This window comes from Polyodon spathula, chromosome 16 (assembly GCF_017654505.1).
Source record: "Polyodon spathula isolate WHYD16114869_AA chromosome 16, ASM1765450v1, whole genome shotgun sequence".
Lineage (NCBI taxonomy): Eukaryota > Metazoa > Chordata > Actinopteri > Acipenseriformes > Polyodontidae > Polyodon > Polyodon spathula.
Window position 1 is genome coordinate 16517438 of NC_054549.1, and position 23287 is coordinate 16540724.

General features: G+C 40.7%; 1 protein-coding gene across 1 annotated transcript in view; it reads right to left on the reverse strand.

The window, feature by feature from the left end:
• Positions 1-5992: 5992 nt before the first annotated feature.
• LOC121328387 (forkhead-associated domain-containing protein 1-like) overlaps positions 5993-23287 on the reverse strand; it is a 39870-nt gene continuing 22575 nt past the window's right edge. The window contains exons 22-30 of the mRNA XM_041273019.1: positions 22421-22580; positions 22167-22290; positions 16732-16873; positions 15076-15209; positions 13893-13988; positions 12836-13056; positions 12189-12354; positions 8512-8592; positions 5993-7352 (exon numbers count right to left, since the gene is read on the reverse strand). Coding sequence (XP_041128953.1) covers positions 7182-7352; positions 8512-8592; positions 12189-12354; positions 12836-13056; positions 13893-13988; positions 15076-15209; positions 16732-16873; positions 22167-22290; positions 22421-22580 — 1295 coding nt within the window. The 3' untranslated portion in view covers positions 5993-7181. The remainder of the gene's footprint in view (positions 7353-8511; positions 8593-12188; positions 12355-12835; positions 13057-13892; positions 13989-15075; positions 15210-16731; positions 16874-22166; positions 22291-22420; positions 22581-23287) is intronic.

Below are 23287 nucleotides of genomic sequence, written 5' to 3' on the forward strand. Positions count from 1 at the left end.
TTCAAATGAGCAGCTCAGTAGCTGGCTCTTCTTTAAAGACAATTTGGTGCAGCCTATGTTACATAGGTCTAGGACAGGAAGAGCAGCTCCGGAACTCAGGTGAACGCACCTTTACACAAATTTAGCATACTTCAGTAACTGCAATAAGAATAATTAGGGATACAATCATTTCATGTATTTGAAAAAACACTCAGAATGATTGTAAACACCATAAAACATAACATTTTTATTTTTATTGGAATCAGGAAGTACTCAAAAGGAACAGGCAACAAGGATTCTACAGGCATGGATAATTCCGGCGCGATTCTGATCAAACTCATTAACAATCACTACTGTTGAAGCAGAACTCAGAATGAGTGCAAGCATCATAAAAAGACAGTGGAAAGGCTTAGAAAATAAACATAGCAATTGTATTTATGAAGAAAAAAAAAAATCCATTCAAAAGCATCTCGGGACTGAAGAGTCTATATAACAGAGAGCTGCATACTATTTTAGTGTCCCTTCCCAGGCTCTGCTGCAGCTAGCTGAGTAAATACAGTAACATAGATAAAGCAGATGTTTGTTTGAGCTGCACTGCGAGTGGATGGTTTGTTACACTCGAAACAATTAGCAGGGCAATCCCGAGGACCTCGCAGTGACAATTAACAGCAGCTCAACAAGACGCAAATGTATATTAAATAACAAGGCTGTGAGTTTGAAAGGTGGTGGCAGCCCTCAGGGCTCTAGTGGGATCAGGCAACCGTTTGACCTTCCGTTCAAACAGCATTGTGCTTGATGTTGAGATATTTAATGTGCTTTTATTATTAGGCCTCCTTTGATAAGATGTGGGAAGGGGGGGGTTGAGAAGTAGTTACTGCACAGCGCATATTGTACAAGGTTATTTTACTTTTGCCAGCTGCTGATTAACACTGGGGCATAGGGCGGTGTTGGACAATAACTAGCTGTAACAGGGCGAGCAGCCCTGTTCAGTATTTATTTTAGAATGGCGTTTCCCCCTCCGCCCCTGTATTTTGTGTTTGTATTATGATTTGTTATTTATTATTTATATTATACTTATATGACAGCGTGGCAGTGCGTTTTGTTTTGTTATTGTTTTGCAGCATGGATGGGAAGCCCCATCCACATTAAAAACTTGTGCAGAAGATGGCCATCTCCCGAATTAATTACGTGATTAATTTGTTGCTAATCGGGAGATGGTCACCTGTATAAATACCTGCAGTTCTCGGCACTCCGGGGGGTGTACAGAGGAGTGAATGAGAGCGGGAGAGGAGAGTAAAAAAGAAAGGATCTGTGAAGGCTACTGCCCAGCCAGACCTTTAGGTCTATTTTGTGTTCGTGATTTATTTTTGTTTAAATATTTTGTTTCGCTCTGTGAGCAGTGTTTATTTTTGTTTGAACATTTTATTTATTTTTGTTTTTAAATTAAAAACGGCATGTGCCGCGCCTGTGAACTGCAGTACCTGCCTGTCTGTGTTTGTTCCACCTTCTGGCCTGACGTCAACGCAACGCCATTTCCTGCCACACTAGCATACAATAAAAATAACTTCTTTGACCAATTATTATTCTCTGGCTTGATAAGGAGTATGAAATATCTTAGCGACAGTATTCTTCTTATTTAGATTCACTTCTATCATTTTTTGTTTCTTTTTAAAAAGTTTAAAAGCATCCATGTGGCTTCAAGAGAGCTCTCAAAGATGTACAGCGAAGACATGTTCTAGCGCTCCATAGACCAGAGTTTGACTGCTTTGAGTTTTAAAAGCTCACCAGGATGCGATGACTGAAATACAAAATTATGAATACATCAGTAAATACAACTGACATCTCAGAGCCATGCCAGGCTCTTAAAGCAGATAATAAAATTATTAATTGAAAAAGAAAATGAAAACCATGGATGCAGAACAATAGCACAAATACAAAATGAACAGCGAAGTGTAAAGCAGCAAGGCTTCAGTCCTTGCATATCAGTAAATATAAACTGAGTGCAACATAAATCAGTCTTAGGAACTGGATAGGTAAGATTTCTGAGAGATTTCAGCTGTTGATGAAAATGTGCTTGATTTTACCATGCAGAAACAGATTCCTCTAGATTCTTTTGCATACATTCAAAATAAATTAATAAATTATTTACATGAATGCATGATTGGCCGAGACATTGTAACCACACAAACCATTGCCTTGAAGCATGCAACAGTGAGCAGGGAAAGGGTTAAAGCTCTTATGACTCATGATATGTGATGACATCATAATCACGCTAAAAAACTCCAGCTGCTCTGCACAACTCATTTGGAATAGAAGTAGCCTGCATGAAACAATTCAACAGCGGGGAGTTCATTTTATTGCATGGCACACTCCACAGCAAGGTGTTGCAGTGAATACTAAAATGAACAACTGACCTCAAGGAATCACAGTCTTCTACACTTCCACATTACACTACTTTACAAAGACATGCTGACAATTGTTTCAATTATTTTATTAACTAATATTAATATTCATCGTTTTTTTTTAATTGTATGTTGGTATGCAGTTTATTTCATAACTTACTCATGAGTCATGGTTTCAACTGTTGTGAAATTACTGTAGTTTATACAAATGCACATGTTTACTGTTAATTATAATAAACAAATTGAATGTGTTTTCTTCGAAGCGTTTAGAAGTTAAAAACAATAAACAAGCACGGCATGAGAACGTATACACACCGATTACTTTAAGCCACACGCATAGATTGCACAAAAGGAACATTTATTGACTTTTTTTCATGCCAAACAAAGACACTTAGGCTCTGCTGCCAATGGAAAATAATGGGATCCCTTTCAAATCACTTTAAACAAATGGACACAAGGCTTTTGAAAATCTAGTAGAGTCAAATAACATACCATCTCAATATTTATTTTATCAAAATTTGATCAAATATTCAAAACATTATCTATCTGTCTATCTATTCCATTATGTTTATGCATTGAAACAATTGCCCATATATACACAATTCAACGATTAGGAAAAGCTTTAGGAATGACCTCAGGAAGGGGACAGCACAACACAAATCAATGGATACTCAACACTGGATACTCAACACTGTCATGATCAATACTGCAATTCAATTAATATATATATATATATATATATTGTATACGTATATATAGAGCAGTAGATTGTGGAACTACAGTAGCAACCCAGAGTTATGAACACCAAACTGACCGGTTACATATGCAACCCCTCAACCATGTGAGATAGGCACGCTATAAGCCATGTGCTGGTCATGAAGGGCGACAAAATAACCGTACCAACAAATGTACCTAGACAAAGGTGAGGCAGATATCAAAGCAATTTTGCTTCAATCATTTTAGTTTTAAACAAAGCATAGTTTTCAAGCCAAAAGAGTCAGAATGACTGAACAATACATAAAATAAAATAAAGACAAGAATTAAGTTAACCCAAGTTTTCTTGGATGTTTAAATCTGTGTTTCTGCTACTGTTATGATTTAAATAGTAAGTTGAATATGTATAGTCCCATGCATAGTACAGTTTTAAAGCCTATCAAACCATAACAATGACTATTGCATTACTGTGCTATATCCTTGTATTTTTGCCAGATTGAGGGTGTAGATAACAGGTGTACACATTTATTAAAACCACTGAAAATTCATTTTCAGAGTTACGGACATTTCAGCCTTCGAACAGCCTCCATTCCCACGGTGTTCGTAACTCTGAGATTCTACTGTACCAGCATGGTGGCCTCACAGTTTGTGCATCAGGTCTGATGTTTGCAGCATGCTGTTTCAGGATGGGTGTGTCACAGCACAGTTTTCACACCAGGTCTGATGTTTGCAGTGTGCCGTTTCAGCATGGGTGTTTCACAACACAGTTTGTGAACCAGGTTTGATGTTTGCAGCTTCCTGTTCAGGATGGGTGTGTCTCAGCACAGTTTGTGCACCAGTCTGATGTTTGTAGTGTGCCGCTTCATCTGTCAGACTCAGAGCCCAGATGTCCAAAGTTCAATCGGTCTTTCCTCCAGCTATCTTCTCTATTTTACACCCTGGAGGCAGGGAAATTACAGGAGATAATCGTTTAACACTGTCTGCCAAAAATACTAGCTGTGAAAGACATGTGATATTGAGCAGCATCTCCTTACGGCCCCTGTTGAGAGACCACCTTTTCCACTCTCGAGAATGCCTTTTACTGCTAAAGAGAAATGAGGATGCAAGGAACAAATAATCCGTTCTGAGGCACACTCCAGGAACACTGCCATTTCCTGGGTTTGATCTTCCTGGGTTTGACTGTAATCTTACAGGTTATCGTAGTTTTTTACAATAAGCATTTAGAAGTCAGGCATGGAATAACTTTTTCATATTCGGTGGTCCTGTGTGAATATTTTTTTTCTTACTGGATCTCAATTTAGAATCTTTCTTGTATGCATTCAAATCCAACGACAGAATGAGCGAGTGAATCATGCTGCTCAGAAACAATGCTGGCAGAATGAGCGAGCGAATCACACTGCTCAGAAACAATGCTAACGACAGAATAAGCGAGCGAATCACACTGCTCAGAAACAGTTCTAACGACAGAATGAGCGAGCGAATCACACTGCTCAGAAACAATGCTGACAGAATGAGCGAGCGAATCACACTACTCAGGAACAGTTCTAACGACACAATGAGCGAGAGAATCACACTGCTCAGAAACAATGCTGACAGAATGAGCGAGCGAATCACACTGCTCAGAAACAGTTCTAATGACAGAATGAGCGAGCGAATCACACTGCTCAGAAAGAATGCTAACGACAGAATGAGCGAGCGAATCACACTGCTCAGAAACAGTTCTAACGACACAATGAGCGAGAGAATTACACTGCTCAGAAACAATGCTGACAGAATGAGCGAGCGAATCACACTGCTCAGAAACAGTTCTAATGACAGAATGAGCGAGCGAATCACACTGCTCAGAAAGAATGCTAATGACAGAACGAGCGAGTGAATCACACGGCTCAGAAACAATGCTAACAACAGAATGAGCGAGCAAATCACACTGCTCAGAAACAATGCTGACAGAATGAGCGAGCGAATCACACTGCTCAGAAACAACGTTCTGCTAAGCAGATGCAGAGCTTGATCTAAACAAAGTCATTCTCTGATATCAGCTCTTAAATATAAGTTTGAACATTTCTAAATCTTTTCCAGGCATTATACTTGTTATATAAACCGAATATTCCAGGAAGGTTCGTAGAGTACTGCGGTTACCTCACTCATGAGAATAGCTGTACAAACCACTCAACCCCTATCAGGTTCGTGGTTATTCAGCTACCCTCATGGGTTGAAGAACTACAGTACTGCTTGAACGTTCAAGGAATATGCTTAGGGCTTCTGTTTTTCTTTTTTTTTTTATTGTATTTTTCGGTGCTTATTTTTAGCTATTTTCGAGTTTTATGTAAAGGTTTTTTTTCGGGGTTTTCGTTTTTGTATACTGTATGAAATTAGTGTTTTCGGTTACTTTCCAAAATGCATTTTTTTCTGTCAAAATATATATAGTAGTAACTCGACAGTACTTGCACACTTAAGTTGTACCATCTTTCACTTGCTTTCTTCTACAACGAAATCCCTGTGGTTACAGGCACATTCTTCTGGGGTTTTTGTGTGTAGGCATTTCTGTACATTTCGCCACAATTCTGTTTTAAATCTGCCGTATCTTAACTGTAATACAGCTTTAGATCCCGCTAACAAGCCTCCATTCCTGATTGTTTCAGCTCATTTTAAATCTCGCAAAGGGAGTCTCCAATAGAAATGTAGGAATGTGCTGTCACTCAGTAGTTGGGGCAGGTTTAAAGTATTCAGAACGAATCAATGATACAACTTAGGAAGGCGTGACATTGCCCAGCAGCACTGGGAAATGTATTTATTATTATTTTTGTAGCAGGTTTTATTTTTTTTAATGGGAAAAGGGTAAAGTCAACGCAAATTAATTAACCATTTCCACAGTTTTTCCAGTGTTTTCCGGTGTTTATTGGCTATCCACTGATTTCATTTTTGTATCGGGGGTGTTTTATCGGTTAAAACCGAAAATCAGAAGCCCTAAGTATGATCTATTCATTCGTTTACACCAACAAAAAGCTGGTATAAAATGGGCATCCCTTTTTTTTTATTTTGAAGGTTGCACAGTATCCAGGATACAACTCATTCTTAACAAATCCCTAACTCCACCTTCACCTGTGTCCAGGATTAGTTAAAGAGAATGCTGTTGGTTTCCACAAATCTCTTACTAGAAAATCATCTCTCTACAATGTTGCTTCAGCTGCTAAGGAACTCCCCCCTGTCCTATACTCACGATACTTCTGTAGAATACAGCCTCCAACTGTACATCCTCCACAGTGACTAAAGATCTAATGAAGCGAGGATTCTCATGTCCTGCAGGTTCACCTTGATGCGTGAACACTGGTGCTGCACAAGCTCCTTCATTCATGCTGTACTCTCTATGCTTAACAGTGCAATCATGCTCTTTTATCAACACATTTAAGATCTTTTTCATAAATCCAATTGGAGATTTGTAACTGGTAACATCTGGTAGTTTCCCCAAACTTTTACTAAAGGACGTTTTAAAAAATACTTTAAAATGAGCAGTTAACTGAGCTAATGGTTCAAGTGCATTTTAAAGGGCATTTTAATAAATAACCTGAATTTGGTCTGTTTAAAATTGAGCGATTCATTTTCAATCTGTTGCCTGAAGCCTGGGATCGATCACATCAGATACATTTTACCTTTGTTTTTTTAACCATTTTTAAATGCCACCTCATCACTGTAGATCTTCAGGACGACTGAGGATCTACACACTAGCTCTGTTCCTGCTATCAAGCCAATCAGCTCTTTTCACCCACTGATGCAATGGATGGTTCCAAGCTACTGAACTGGAGACTTCCTGGACTTGTCAGACCAGAAGAGGTCACTGAAGCTTGATTAGGTGAACCATGTGAGGCAATTTCCCTCCCTAACCCCTTCTTGAGCCAATTCAGTGCTCCCTGTGGCCCCCAGCCAAGATCTGCAACTCACCCTGCACTCAAAGCAGCAGTGCTTTGACTAGGTGACGACCCAGTCAAACACATCAGATTTAACTGCTTACACAAATGCTGTAGATTATCTGGGACTATTAATAGACGTAACTGATTCAAATCTCACTGTGTAACTCTTATGTGTCCTCTACGTGTGTATATGAGTGAGCAAGTTGGGTTGTGCGTTCTGCAGGTTGACCAGCTTAGTGGTTGTGCTGCACAGTTCCTGGTCTTGTTTGCAAAGCTGCTTCTTCAGGGTTTCAATCTCGTAGCCCTTCTTCTTCAGCTTTCCCTGCAGGGCTGCCTTCTTTGCTTCTACCTGCAGAGGAGAAGGAAAATGTGAACGAGAATAGGGCCACAGATCAGTCCTGGGGTTTGATTTTTTACTCCTAGCCTACATTGTGATTCCCATCTGTGCTGTTACTCAATTAGAGCCGCTCAATTCAAATTAAGAGCTAGAATTTTCAATATGTTCCAACCTTCTTAAAATCATGAAAACGACTCAACCATATCAAGACAAAGCACTTTCAGAAAAAATAGCAATCTTGAATGGATAGTAGAGAACTGGTTGAGGACAGCAAATGACATTTCAAAGCAGTACGGAAATCCACTGTAATCAAAGACCCCTTGTCTCCTTTCATTTAAACTCATTCTTTACTGAGCTCTGACAAGAAGTGACACAACCTTGGGTGATGTGAAATATTACCTTAATATCGCTCATTTATCCTCCAATAACCTTTCCAGTGAGGCTGTCCCAGTCAATCTCATCACCCTTGAACAGGGATACTGAGCCAGAAAGAGGTTGACAGCAAAGCCTCATTCAGGCTTATTAATGTCAGCTCTGGGGACTTCAAAAGATCAGGGGAGGGGGTGAACTTAAATACAGTGAATCTGTGGTATGAGCGATGGGAATTTACATATGTATACTGTGAAAGTCTAGGTTGACCAGGGGTGGTCTTAGTGCTGAAGGTTCACAGCATTCCTTGTAACAAATTAATACCAGGATTAGTTTACCATATTATTGGATATTCCCCAGCATGTTTTTCTAATTCTTTTGTAAGCGATGGGCAGATTCCTATTACTCCTCACTTTTCCTCCATTCAGTCTGAAGTGATATTTTTATGAGAAACTCTGATTCAGTATGTAAATTGATTGCAGAGCAAATTAAGAGATTGCTGTCTATGTCAGAACTGGAAGCTGTGTCTACTATGTTTAGCATTACCGTATAAACGTGCAAATTGTGCATGAGCTTATGTAATGCTTATTAAAAAAAAAATTAAAAATCTATCCAAAACCCATTTAATGTGGTATTTATCAATATCACAATTTGCATACATAGTGTATAAAAGGTGCATATATGTGAAACCAAAGGATTAACTGCATTCTCTCAAGCGTGCACCCCCGTGTACGCCCCTGTTCTTATTTGCATGATTATACAGTAAAGTGGCAATACTAAGTCCCTCTGGTAGCTGCCTCACCTTTCCACGCATGTCCTCCTGCACACAGCTGTGAGGTGGAGTCCTCACACTCCTCTTCTCAAGCTGCTCCAAGTGGAAAGTCTACAAGAGAATCAACAAAACCAGATTGAACAGTTTTATTCTGAATTCTTTGTGAATGTAGTCCTCATGAAAAGCCGAGGGACAATGGCACTGGCTACAGATATCATGAGAGCTTCCCCTCACAGCTCTGCAAGCAAGAGAGCACCTCAATCCAGACCCGAACACCCCCTGCCTGCCATTCAGTCCCGGGGCTCTCTCAAGCAGCCATGCTGAACTGTGTGGTGGTTTTGTGATGTGGATGCATAGATGTATGAATGTAAATGGTTTTCTTCACAGTGAAAGGGGGATAATAAGGTTGCTCATGCTATGAAGGGTCTTTCTCTCTCAAATTTGACAACGAAGCCTTGAATGTGCATTACTCTTTTACCAACTTGCAGAGCAGCACCGATGAGAGAAAACAGGCACTGGGAGCAGTGTAGCCGTTGGGATCAGTTAATCAATCTCAAGCGATCATTCAATTCATTTGCCTAATAGCATAAGCATAGCAGTAATTGCAACGCTTGCCAGCCCAGCTCAGCAGTGCACCTCTTCCTTGGCAGCACTTGCAAGATTTTAGCCGAGAACAGCACTGACAGATCTTCCATTGCCAGTGTTGTGCTGGGACCACAAAGTGTTCCTTTTAAATATTTTATCGACCACAAGGAAAAAAATAGACAGAGTCCCTCAAACAGGCACTTATGTAATCACATACTCTGCTGTAATTACACTGATGAGTACAGATTTTGTTTCAATAACCTACTGAGGTAGAATGTACATGGCAACAGCAATTCTAATTAAGACAAACAGTAGGCGATTCGAGGCCTGAACAAAGGCTGCAAACATATAAAAAAGGTAATGGCACAGTAAAGCAACATTCTATTTTAATGTCTGCTAAAAAAAAAAAAAGGGAATATTTACTTCCATATAGCAACTACTGGAACAGCTGGACCACATTGTTTGAAGGCATTTCCTCCATTTCTGGTTGATGCTACATGAACCACATGTGATGGAGAAAATTGTGTCAAGGCAGGTGCAGTGAAGGCGAGGAACAGCACTCCTGCCCAACATGGTGAGAACTGATGGTAAATAAACTGACCATGTGGGGGATGACCTAGACAGATAATGCTATTGTTATTTTAAACTTGTTTCAAGGGCTAAAAAAGAATGAATTCACTTCAGGAGGTTAAGCGACCCCTGTTGATCACAGCTTGAACTGAAATGACTCTTTAGGAAATGCAGGGATTAAGGGCTCTGAGTGGTTTTAACCTTTATAAAAGCATAGCAAAGAGTTGCATGGTAAAGCACGGTAGTAAAACTCTGAAAGGTTTTGTAAAGCATATCAAAAACGGCAAGCAATGGTAAATGTATAATATACCCATGGGAAAACTGCAAAATGATTGTATAAGGCAATGGAAAAACAACATCCCAGCACCTGCTGCTCATAATTCCTGGTACATTAACAACATTTTAGGGTCCAACTGCTCTTGTGAGATGGCTTTCCCATTAAAATCCTTTGCATATATTCATGTACTATTCAGAGATACCGAGATAAATAGTGAACAAACCACAAACCATCAGAGTGCTCCAGGACAGTCTTTACATTTCAAACATATTGATTGTCTTAAGTTGCCTATGATGCTCTGTGCTTGTTTATAATAAGAAACTGTTCATTCTCCAGTTGCTGAATAATGGAGTCCTGCTGGCACTGCGCATGTGTCAAAGAGATTTTTCCCAGGCTTTTCTCTTCCATGGGGAACATTTAGGAAACAAAAGAACAGAAATGCTAATTAGAAATGAGTGTTCGTGCGAACAAAAGTAAAGACTTTGCTGTAAGTAACATGTTTGAACATTTCCAAAATATTCATAGACGAAAACAATATTATTAAAGACACTAACCAGTACACACGCATACAGGGGGTCCTCATAATCTGTAGTAATAGCAGAGGACTGGATTATAGCCTAACACAATCTGAAACGTCTACAGGAGGCTAGGAGTGTGTGATACAAGTTCAGCAAAGACTGGTGGAATCAAGGCATTTATCATCTTCACAATGTAAAGAGACACAGACGGACGGACGGACGGACAAGATCAGTGCATAAGATTTGTGAAGGAGGACCAAAAAAGACATTGTCGACTTGTTTTTTGCTCAGGTTTAAAGAGAAGCTTGGTATGGCTATGACATACCTTCTTAGGTTCACTTTCTCTGCATATCATTTTCACTGGATTCATCCTGTTATGATTTACCCATCCTGGGATTGCCCCTAAAAATAAGTGATTGATGCAATCCAAGGCATTCCCTGGTGCTGTAAACGCTGTAAAACATGAAGCTTAACTCTGCAGGGTACAAGTGAATCAAATCGACCCAGAAGTCGAGTGGACAAACACACAGGGTGGTGCCCTTACAAGACAAACACACAGGCTAGTGCCCTCACAAGACAAACACACAGGCTAGTGCCCTCACAAGACAAACACACAGGCTAGTGCCCTCACAAGACAAACACACAGGCTAGTGCCCTCACAAGACAAACACACAGGCTAGTGCCCTCACAAGACAAACACACAGGCTAGTGCCCTCACAAGACAAACACACAGGCTAGTGCCCTCACAAGACAAACACACAGGGTGGTGCCCTTACAAGACAAACACACAGGCTAGTGCCCTCACAAGACAAACACACAGGCTAGTGCCCTCACAAGTGAATGGAATTAAAACTGTATGTGCTGGTACTAATATATCAATTGGGAAAGGACCTAGGAGAGCTATATAAATAACATTCATCATTATGATTAATCTGTTAATAGGGACTAAGTACAGGTGTAGAAAGGTATCTACCAACACATAGTAATTCTGAGTAATGCAGTGTCGCAGTGTTACAGAGATGTGCTTGCAGTATACACACACACACACACACACACACACACACACAGATACACAAAAAAGCCATCAAATAAATCATAAAAATTCTAACAGAAACTGTTTCCCATGTGGGTAGATTGCGATCTCTTTAAAAGAGGTCAACTCAAGGTTATGTAACTGGAATAGCGTTTCAGTTGCACTTTTTTTTTTCTTCACAGTTACAAATCTAAATGTAGCCCTCTCTCCCTAGGGCACCTGTGCTTAACTAGCACTCTGTATGGGTTATTCTGTTTAGGTAACAGGCATAATGTATGGAAAATGAAAAGAAAGTATTCAGAGAATTACTATATTGAGTAACTGCAATAAGCACCACGAATGTAAGGGGACAGTCAAAGAAAAACTGAACCTACTTCCAGAAGATATCAAAATGTAAGCATGACATTCATACAGACAGACTGAAGGGCAGACATACAGGGCTTCTCCATACAACCTCAGATTCTGAGTCACTCAATAAGATGAGCCAAAGGACATCCTTAGCAAGTTTCACCACATCTGGAAAAGCAGTTCTCTTGACAGTAAAAAAAGTAACGTGACCTGAAGACAGTCATGAAGCCCCCATGCACCCCCAGATGCCCACAATAACCTCTTCTAAAAGAGCATTCTTTCAGGTTTCATCACAATTGGATAATCGATTCTATAAACACATGTCAAATCCAAAGTGTGTCTGCAGTGTATTAAACTAAACAAATTAAATTGAAACCTTGCGCTCCTTGATGGCCTTGTTGAGCCTCTTCTCCTGGTCAAGTCTCTGCTGGGCCCGGTCCAGGGCCTCTCGAAGCAGGGCGCTTTCCTGGCTCTGTCCCTGGAGCTCCTCCCTCAGCCGATCCACTTCTACTTGCTGTCTGTACACCACATCTTGGCTCTGCCTGTGAAAACAACAGGGACAGCGAGCGCTCAACAGCTAGCAGGTAAGAAACTCAGAGTGTCTATCAACTTATTCCCACATCATTTTAAGGGAGTTTTGTCAACTAAGTATTAACCAAGGTTTTGAAATAGAATTTCTAACCTTTTAGCACTGGCAATATTTTACTGGTCCCCCATTTCTTCTGTTGAAGATCTTCTTCGCTTGCATTTTATATTATAAAGAAAAAGAGTGACCAGTGATACTAGCTCCCAGGAGATGATGTATTATATAATAAGTGCGAAAGAAGGTCCTTAGCAAGCTGTTTTACAATGGAACAAGCTGTAGTCTAAGTATGACATTCGAACGTATGCCTGCCTCCACTATATCCCCCATGGAGGGAGGAGGTAAGACAATGGATTTTAAAAAGCTGGGTGTAGCACTCTTTGAAAGCGAAGTTGACCATGTGCTATTGTGAAGTGCTTTGCAGTTGGATGTTGCTGTACCGGAGCTGCTCCAGGTCTCTCTGGTATCCGCTCAACAGCTCCTCCTTGCGCTCCAGCTGGCTCTGCAGGAGGCGGAGGCGCGTGTGGAGCAGCTCCAGGTCTGTGTGCCTCTGGGAGATGAGCCGCTCCCTCTCGTCCGGCGGAGCGTGCTTCAGAGATGAGGAGCCCGGCAGATCTCCCACATTCAGCAGGCTGGCCAGGGCTCGCACCAGGTCCAGATACTGCAACAAAACACAACGTGAAGGGATCATCCACCCTGATTAATCTTGCACTACCAAATCATACCTGTCCAAAATACTGTACTAATGGGTCTGTGAAACAAGTCGAATCTCTATTTTCCTAATACAGTACTCCCTCTATATTTAATCATTCAATAACTGACTAATTTGGCTCATTCGTGTTTAGTCCTTGTTGACAGTAAATTGTATACAGTAAGTCATGTATGTTCCTGGAAAGGACCCTTCACTAATTCACTGTTTTCAATATGTTTCTTTATGTGTAAGTCAGACGGTGAAATAATGAAATAATTTCTTTGCAATTTAATATCCTATTATTTGTTCTCAGTTTGATTTGCTATTGTTGTTTTGCTTTAGATCATTATTTGCTGTGTTGATTTTATTTTTTTGAATGGGGAAGCATTAGTGTTGCACAGGCTTCAGTGCAATGATTCACCTATAGGCTGTAGTGCACAGGGCAACACTAATGACCCGTGGTTAAAGAAAATTCTACATACATGCAAGCTGGAGATTGTCCCCACCCCCTTGATGCCTGTCATTAACCAATCAGATGCTTCCCCTGATGACTGACAAGCTTATCAGCTCACCAAGACACTGCTGAAGGAAAATGACCTAGGAATGTAAGGCATGCGAACTAAGAGCTTTCTTTAAGACAGTATGGAACTAGATATTGAAAAAGATTTAAAATACTTGCTGGTTGTAGCCTATGCTTCTTTCAAACATATCGATCTATGGCAGTGCACTACAGACAACAATTACGGAAACATTTCGGAACCTACACCCCACTGCAACACTCCTGAGTGGATTTTATTTCCCCTTACCGTTCTCTCACTCAGGTCTAAAGCTTCTGACAAGTCTAGCCTGGAGGTTCTCTCCACAGCGGCCTCAGACATTCCTCCAGAGGGATGGCCTTCAGACTGCAACACACATTACAGTGATGTTAATGATCGTGGATACTAGCAGTGGATACTAGTACACAATAACCTCGGTAAAGAGACTCAGATGCCCTGTTAGAGAATATGTTTTTAAAACCTTGGTACCCAAACTGCTCTAAACAGCAGTCTGGATACTAATTTAGATCAGCTGAATTTGTTTCTTATGTTAATAAAGGAGGTTGTTAACTGTCAATGTACATGATTTGTCCTCCAAAAGTATAATGGTTGCTATTCATGTTCTTAAAACAAAACTACAATGATGAACTAAAACTCTCAGAAAGAACATACTACTTTGTTGCAGGTCAAATAAAGCATCTTGTTCTTCTATACCTGCATAAACACATCCACACAGATCTGTCCCTGAAGTCTCAGTGAAATCAGTTAAAAAAAAAAAAACTTTTGAGAACCTAGTCCACTCTGCTTTCATGCCATTTCTGGTAAAACAAACTTTTTTTTTTTTAATCAATTTTGAATGTGTTATTATATCCCCTCACAGCTGAAACGCCCCACAACTGCTCCTCTGAGCCTATGACCAAGCCAACGGCCTCTTTACACTCAGGAGTGTAATAGTGGATGTTGGCAAGCTGTCTGCTGGTGTCCTCTCCAGCACACAGGGGCCCTGGCCAGTAATGGCTGCTGGAGCATGGGGAGGTGATGCTGTGCCTGCTGGAGCATGGGGAGGTGATGCAGTACCTGCTGATTTTACCTGCCCAACCCTCTCAAAGTGCCCAGGCCAATTTGACACTCCCTATCGGATCCCCAGCTGACATCAACAACTTAGCACAACCAAGATGCAAGTCTGCACACCGACTGTATGACGCCCTGCATACCCGACTGTATGACGCCTTGCACACCCAACTGCATGACACCCTGCACATCCGACTGCATGACACCCTGCACACGCACAGCTATTGATCTAAATACTGCCACAATTGAAGTCTATTAAACCTACTGGCAACCTATACTAATTACCAACTCGAAACACAATAAACCTGCCTGTTGGAGTAGGATTAGTAGTTTAAGCACATTTAGCTCATTAAAAAAGACCCTGTATGTTTTCCTAGTTTACTGTTTTTGTCAGCCAGCTGCTCCCGAAAACAGTGCCCTGGTTCTGATTGTCTGAAATGGCCTGCTGTGCCCTCAGCTCCGCCAGCTCCCTCCTCATGATCGCCACCTGCTGGACTGCCTGCTCCTGACTGGACACTGTGAAGACAGACAGGATTAGAGATGAAGAGTGGGAGCACATTGGGTAAACATTACAGATTGCTCGTTCCAGATATTTCAATACTGAAAATCCAAAGCGTCCCTGCATTCTACTTCAATAGGTCGCGTGAAGGAACTCAGGTGAGACTGAAAGCACATGAGTCATTGGAAGCTTCTGGTTACAGAGATGCAACGCGTGAGGCTTCTGGGAGTCTGAGTTCTTGTGAAACTTCCAATGTCGTTCCATTCCTTCATGTGACCTCTTGAAGTTCAATGCAGGGACTTGGCGGAAGTGTACTGGAATACCTGGAAGGAATGATCAGTAAAAATATAGCATAACATGTGCATATTTTACACATAAATCTGTGAGAATACACACACACAAACAGACATATATATACATACATACTGTACATCCAATAAAGTTATCAAACATCAACAATCAATTGTATTTAGCAGCTTGTAGTTTACTGTATTTAGCAGCTTGTAGTTTATTGTATTTAGCTGCTTGTAGTTTAGTCTTTTTGACAATAACACTGGAGTGAAAAGATTTTTGCCCTGTATATCTGTAAGATATACACTGTAAGACTTTTGAAGCAACCCTGTCCTTGAGACAGCAAGCAGTGCACTGAAGAAAGTGAAGTTACTGCAACTTTTGATCTGTACTCTGCACAGAGCAAAAGGGCCTTCTCAGCTAGAAACAAGCAGGCCAAGTCTACAGAGGCTGATCTTGCACCAGTAGGGGTCACCGCACTGTCTGGGAAGACTTCCAAAGGTTTGTTTTTCCTGTTATATATAGAACAAGGATAAAAGCAAAAATGCATTTTTTGCTGTTTCAAACCCCCAAAGCCAGCCAGCCAGCCTCCTTCCGTTTACTACTGGCAAGAAGCCTGAGAAATTAAACTGTGTTCAGCAGCGGGAAGAGGCAGTCAGCAAAATAAGACTGTACAAGCTATTGGCGAACCACACCTAGCAAGCCACAACACAGGAGAGCTATGCAAGAAGCTTGTGTGTCTGCTTTTACAATGTTGCTGCACCACCGTCTACAGACAGACAACAAATTAAACGTGACACAGCTTTAAGACTTGTGGAACAAAGTCTCCAAATCAGTGTCGTGGCAGCCTCTACAGAAAAAGCATGACATTGTTACAATGGCGCATTGAGGAACATGGTCCAGAAACTCTTTATTTTAGAAAGAAATGTTCATTTGAGTTGATTTTTCACATTGAAAGCGTTATGGGAGCATGAACACATGTTTCTGAATTTGTGTCAGTTTCCTGGTTAGCACAGATCAGAGGTAAGCAAGGCTACTGGTTGAATACTGATTATATGATATAAGGCTAATAGCCTTTATTGAATTCAGAGGGTGTTCAGGTCAGGACTGCGGTGCGCTCTCCCGCTTGCAGAGCTGTGAGGAGATAAGCAAGACAATGCCGCTGTCCCTCTCTTTACATAAGTACAAATCATTTCAAATGAAAAAAAGAACTCCACCACCTAAGAGTAAGGGATTTCAGTTCCTTACACAGGGGTCTCGTCTGCTCCAATGTCTTGATCCTCGCTCTCAGTTCTGCCAAAGCTGCCCTCTGCCGCTGGATCACTTCCTCGTGCCGGTGACCTCTGCACTTTGCCCCTTGGTCTGCAAGATCAGTCTTAGCAATCTTCTCCTTTAACAGACATGTCAGACATACTGAACAAACACATACAGAAATAAATCTAACAGCCAATCACTATCAACACTATTTCTGAACCCTGTAGGGGATATCCAATGGCCCTGTTGCAAATATTGGATTTATTTTAAGTTAGCCAAAACCTTGTGCCTACAAGTAAAAAAATCCATATTTTCAGTGGGGCCATGGCTTCTAAGATGAATGCAATGCTACCATTTATTATGAGAAAGAGAAGCAAGGAAAATATAAAAATGTTTTATTCAACCTAAAAAATAATGTTTCTTATGAACCCATCACCAAAAACAACGTATTACAATACAAAATAAAACAGTAGAGTGGTGGAGGCATCACGGTTATAGCCCATAATATCTCCAGTTCTGATTCCAATAGGTGAAGCACAGCGCATTGAAGCTTGTGCTAAACAGATATGCTTTCCCCCCTCCATCAATCCACCCTTAAGAGTCTTTCAGAAGCAACTCTTGCCAGAACAGAAAGTAAGCATGGTAACTAATGACCTAAACAGAAGCAGCAGTAGAGAACAACACTGAATGCATGATATTTGACATGTAAGATATTAAATATTAGAAAGTGGGGAGATGATGACGTTTAAAGATTTCTAGTTATAGTGACACGGTCCCTGGTATTTAATCAGTCCCTCCCACCACTTCAGTCCAGCATACAGACTGCAGTGTGACAGAGGTAATTAGTAGGATCTGAGGGCTGAGCAAAGCAGGCTGGAAGAAGGGATTAATGCCCCAGACAAGCATGTCACAACAGGGAGGCTGTCACTCTGCCTGTGAATGAAGAGCTGGTCTCGGAGGAGTGCCTGTTCGATAGTGTATGCTTGGAATGCCTCTTTACACAAGGGCTGCGCTGGCTGCTAACTCCTGAGACCCTGGGGAGGCAGCAGCAGATGTGATCCGTTCAGCTGGAATGGCAGGCTGCTGACTGCTTGAAAGCATGCTTTGTTTTATATTACAATGCATTACATTCAAACAAAACAGTTAGCAACACATCTTGCCCCTTGTAATGCATGTGACCAAAAATATATAAATAAATATGCTGTGCATCGGCCTCATGTTTGTTTAGTTTTTTTCATGAACCATTTTCTTGTGGATAGTTGAATCAAGTGGTTTATGAGATATAGCCCTTGATAAGTTCAGGTAGCCTATATTATATTAAGATTGATAGAAATGGCTTATATAGTAATGACTTTAATAGTTTGCTTATATGTAGTTTTGATTTTAGGTTTTTTATATACAAAAAGGACCGAATATTGAGGGCTTCTGCTTATTTTGTGTTCATTTAGCATGCTCATGGTGCAGTTTACTGTCTAACAAGGTAGGGAGGGGCTGAAATCCTCCCTGCTTAAAAAAAAAAAAAAAGTGTGTTCATTGTTTTGTTGTTATTTAATTAATTATTATTTCATTGTTAATTATCACCTGCACCTGGCTACCATTGTAAATTAGAGCCAGGTGCAGGGTATTTAAAGAAAGCAGCTAGGCTGTTGCTGTGTGAAGGAGCCTGATTGAATGTGTGCTCAATGTTATGAGAAAAAAAAAAAAAAAAAGGTATTGTGTGAAGCTTTTTTGTTATTTATTCAAAATGCTGTTTGTTTTGTAGCTGGTAAACAGCTTAGATGTCCGGTGCGTTAGAAAGGTTCCTGACGTGTGTAGTTAGTGCTCCAAAAACTGAGTTAGGTTTTTGTTTTTGTTTATTTTGTTTATTAAAAAAACAGCACGGAAGCGCCTAAAACAACTTCAAGTCTCTGTGTCTGGGTAAACAAACTGCGGAGGGTGAGCCTGCTTTACAACTGTTACTTGATTTGAACTTTTGAGCAACAGTAGAAAGAACAGATCAATTTACTTTTTGGACAAAATTCCAAAGTAACCACCCCTTAAACAACCGAATCTACAAAACAGACTTAAAGAAATATAAAGCAACGGAGGCTACATAGTCTACATTACTATTGAATTATGAAGCAACCTTATGAGAACAAACAGCACAGCTGCAATTTTAAACCAACAAATACATTTGAGGTAGATAAACACACACTAATTTTCACTGCAGCACCAAGCAATACCAGAGAAACCACACTCCCTACACCAGGTTCTCTGTCAATCTCCATCAAGATTTTATTAACAGGTGGATATTACTGCAGAATATAGCCTATTAGCAGACAAGAAGGGGAACCCTAAACTGAAAGATACTCAGGGCCTACTGTATATATCTTGGAAAGCGCCACACCAGCTCCCCACCCACTCCTAAACCTGGCTGTTAATATGATGGTATAACATGATATTTAATGTCCAGACTAACAAACAATCAGATTGTTAATTCCAATTGGAAGATTTGATCTTCATTTTTGTAGCACAAGGTTATTTCCTGTCTTTGCTGTGGCCCTGGCCATTCACATCAGGAAATGAATCTGTAACGGGTCTGATTGTTTGCGAGGTGAAAAAGGAAAAAGGCCCAGGACAAACGAAAGAGCTGCAAACCAATAAGCAGAGGAGGGCACCAGGCCTACTGGCACTCACCCAGCCTGTCTGCTTGTGATGCAAATTCAAACTACAGATGTGGTGTTTCTGCATGCCTTAAAATGGCAACAGCCTAATTAAAACGTGACGACATCTTTTAAATTTTTATTCAAAATGCAAGGTTCACTGAAATAAGGTATAGCTAGAGGCCAGGAAATTACTGCACGTGTCCTATATACCAGAGTAGAGGGGGGTTACCCTCCAGGGGCCGGTCGCAAGCCTGAACGTCGAGCCTCTAGTTGTAAAGAAGCTGCATGAAATTACTCCCCATCATGCTTAGAGCAACCCCCATGGTTGAATCAGGTCTGGACTGAGGTGCATTACAGCTAGGGGTCGCTACCACCACTACAATTCAGGCACATACACGTATAGAAAAGTGAAGTGAGAATGCCAACGCACCAGTATCTGCTGCCTGACATACTGTGCTACAATAAGGCTACATGTATTGTTATACATGTTCTGGGGATGTGCCAAGTACAGTGGGGTTTTCATAGGCTGTTTCTAGGTCAATAGAAAAGAATACCCCTCACTGTCATTTGATCTTGTACTATATTTAGTGCACATCCAGTATTGTAGCTGGACTGGTGCTTGAAAAGAGAGATGGAGAAGGTGTTTGGAGTGCATTGCAGGCACTCACAAAACAACCAGGGTCCTAAGAAACGCCATATAAAATGCATGGAAGTCACTCAAGAATTTTGTCCAAATGCATTCTAAAGTATGACTGGCCAACAAAATATACATCATTGAGCAACTATGGCAAAATGGCCCTTGCACACTGCATTGAAATATAAAGATAGTTAAAAAAAAAAAAAGGTGACAGACAGAAATGTATCAGCTAGTGTCTTTATCATTGTTATCAGTCTACTTGACTTATATCTCTTGACCCTATCTCCCTGGGATAAGTCACAATTTTATTTTATTGGACAGCACAGGAGAATCTCAACCACCTATTTGCACCCCTGGGATAACAACACATAGGTGGTTGGTGCATTTCAGGGTGATTCCCTGTAAAATGCGCTAATAAAATCCAACTGTGGATGATCAAATCAAACCCTTGGTTACAAGTCTGTGATAGGACTGAACGATGAAAAACGTGCAATGGATGTATTCCTGCATCTGCGTTTCATGCTTCATCTTTTACAATGCGTAAGTATACAAATTCTAATATGTCAAAGGCAAAGTGAAAAATATTTCATGCATTAATCTGTTAATGCTGTCTTGACTCCTGGTCTCATCATATGGCAACACAAATGAAGATGGATTCGCCGCAGAGTGCTCTGTTTGATGGACAGTGCACTGACTCTGTAATTTAAACCTGATAGGTAAAGTGCTGTACATACTGTCTGCGTTTGATTTTGTATATGTAATCTGGGAAGCCTCCTGGGGGCTGGTTTAAAAGGGTCTGTAAATATAGAAATGATTTCAATCATCGCCTCACTCCTGTGCTTGTGGAAGCGGAGGGAGATGGTGGAGGATGGAGAGCAGAAAGAAGGGGAAAATGGGAAAAGCTGTTTTCGTGAACAACCATTCGCTTTTGAGTTTGTTTTCTCGTACGAGGTGGAGACTCAATTACAGTGCTCATCATACCGTATGTTTCACTTTTAATGTACACTTGGGTGTAAATTACAGTGTAAATTACTCAAGCACTACACAACTTGAGTGCCCAAGTTGAATGAAAAAGTAGAGTAAAAACTGTAAAGAGGATTGATGACTTGTATGGAACCACATCTTCCCCAAAAGAAATACCCACCTAGTGCGTCAATTGCTTCACTGAATGAATTGCTGCTAGTAATGTATTAAATATACCTTAATGCATATTTGTCAAAGTACTCAAATAATAAGTGACCCCTATTACAGTGGTCCCACTGTATAACACTATAGCCATGAGCCATAGTTAATAGACTATACCATTTGTGCTCTGCCTTATAAGCAGAATGCTGGTGGAATGACATTATGGGGCCCAATTACATTATAGGCACAAGACCAAATGGGATACCCTGGATATAGGCGAATACAGATATAGATATATATATATATATATATATATATATATATATATATATATATATATATATATATGCCTTATAACAAAGATCACTGAATTATTATTCCCCGAAAACATTTTCAATGGAAGCATGAAAGCAGTTGTTGCTTAGTGTGCATCATGTTTTATGGTCATTTTCTTACAGGAGAACTGTTATATTCTGTTTACACGGCCAACCGTGGCCTGGCACTAAAAAAGGGTTCTTCCACTGCTGGCCACATGGGCCGTAGCCTGGCTTGTTATATCGTACCTGATGTGGCCACAAAGGAACTACAGTGAGGTGTGTGCTGGATAAGAAGCCGACAGGGGAACCCTACGCTTTTTTCACTACTGCAATGGCTGTCGAGAAAAATTTGGACAAACATTAAAGTGAACACACAAACAGAAAGCTAAAATAAAAGTATAACTCATGCAAGTTATAGGCGAGGAAAGAAATCATCATCTTCCTTTGCAGCAAAAATAAAAATAGCGACAAACGTTCTTTCAAATACAGCATCCATTGCTAAGGGAGTTTTGTTTCGGAATGTTGTACTGCTACAGGTTTCTTTCAAACACAGCACTATCCCACAATCCCCCAGCGACCTTTTGATGCAGAATAAGAACTTCCAAGATTGGCCACAGTTGGAAAAAACACTGACACAAGTTCTTCTTGGCCAGGGCCAGCCCTGCACTGGAAATGAGGTATTAGTTTGTCACTTGTGGCTGTTACCTCCGTATGTCTGGGTCTCTGGCTGTCTCTCTCCTCTCCTTTGGGTTCCTCCTCAAGCTTCTCACACTGAGATTCCTTCTCATTCAATATGCTCTGCTGCCTCTCCAGATCAGCCTTACAGTGCCTGTCAGGAAGCAGAGAGCATTCTGAAATCAGGAGGGAGATGAGGTAACTGAAAACTTACAGCTGACTGAGTCACCCACTTGTGATTCCCACACTCTCACAGACACTGGTAATGGTTTGCAGTGTCCTACCGGAGTTCCTCCACTGCGCTCTGCAGCTCTGCTTTCTTCTTCTCCACTAGCTCAGACATCCCTGCCAGCTGCTTTCTGAGCGTGCTCAGCTCAGTCCTCTGGTCCCTCACGATGGCTCGGTTCTGCTCCAGTTCCATCTTCTGTTTCTCGCTCAGCTCTCCTAAAACAAGAGGGAGAGAGCAATACATTGAGAGACCTTGTTTGTGCATATGCAGTCAACATTAATCATTTCAGGGAAAGCAGCAATTGGTTACTGACAGAGCAAAGAGAATCAGAATGTGTTTTAGACTATGAAAAGACTTACTGTAACTATTCCCAACTCCTTTGCACTTTCACTTGCCTTCCTAGTAACTCATTACTTTTCCTATGACAGCTGTGTTTTCAATGCCGACTGTTACTTCATGCGACTTCTTGAAGTTCAATGCGGAGTCCAAGTGATGCATTGAAATATATGCAAGGTGCGAGTGACATACTTTCTTGACTAATAGCGTTGAAAAAAATAAAAACATGTTTACTATAATTCTTTCTTCTAGGAAAAAAACCGAGACATACGGAGTGCTGGTATTACTCTATGCACATGAAATGTTTATAGAACAAGTCTCCAGATTGCCTGTCTGCCATGTACTCAGGTTAAGCAGTCAAATAAACAACAGGCTCACTTTTTCTTAACCAATTTAATAAAACAGAAGCGAAAACACACATTACCAAAATTGTTTTGTTTCAACCTCAGCTACTGCAATGCAAACCTACTAACACTTTCCTTGAAGTAGTAAAGCTGGTCTCTGGCTGGCTGTATGTTTGTTCAATCGTCTCAAATCACTGCAGACAAGTCAGATGAACTCATCAGAGACCCCTTGTCATTAGAGA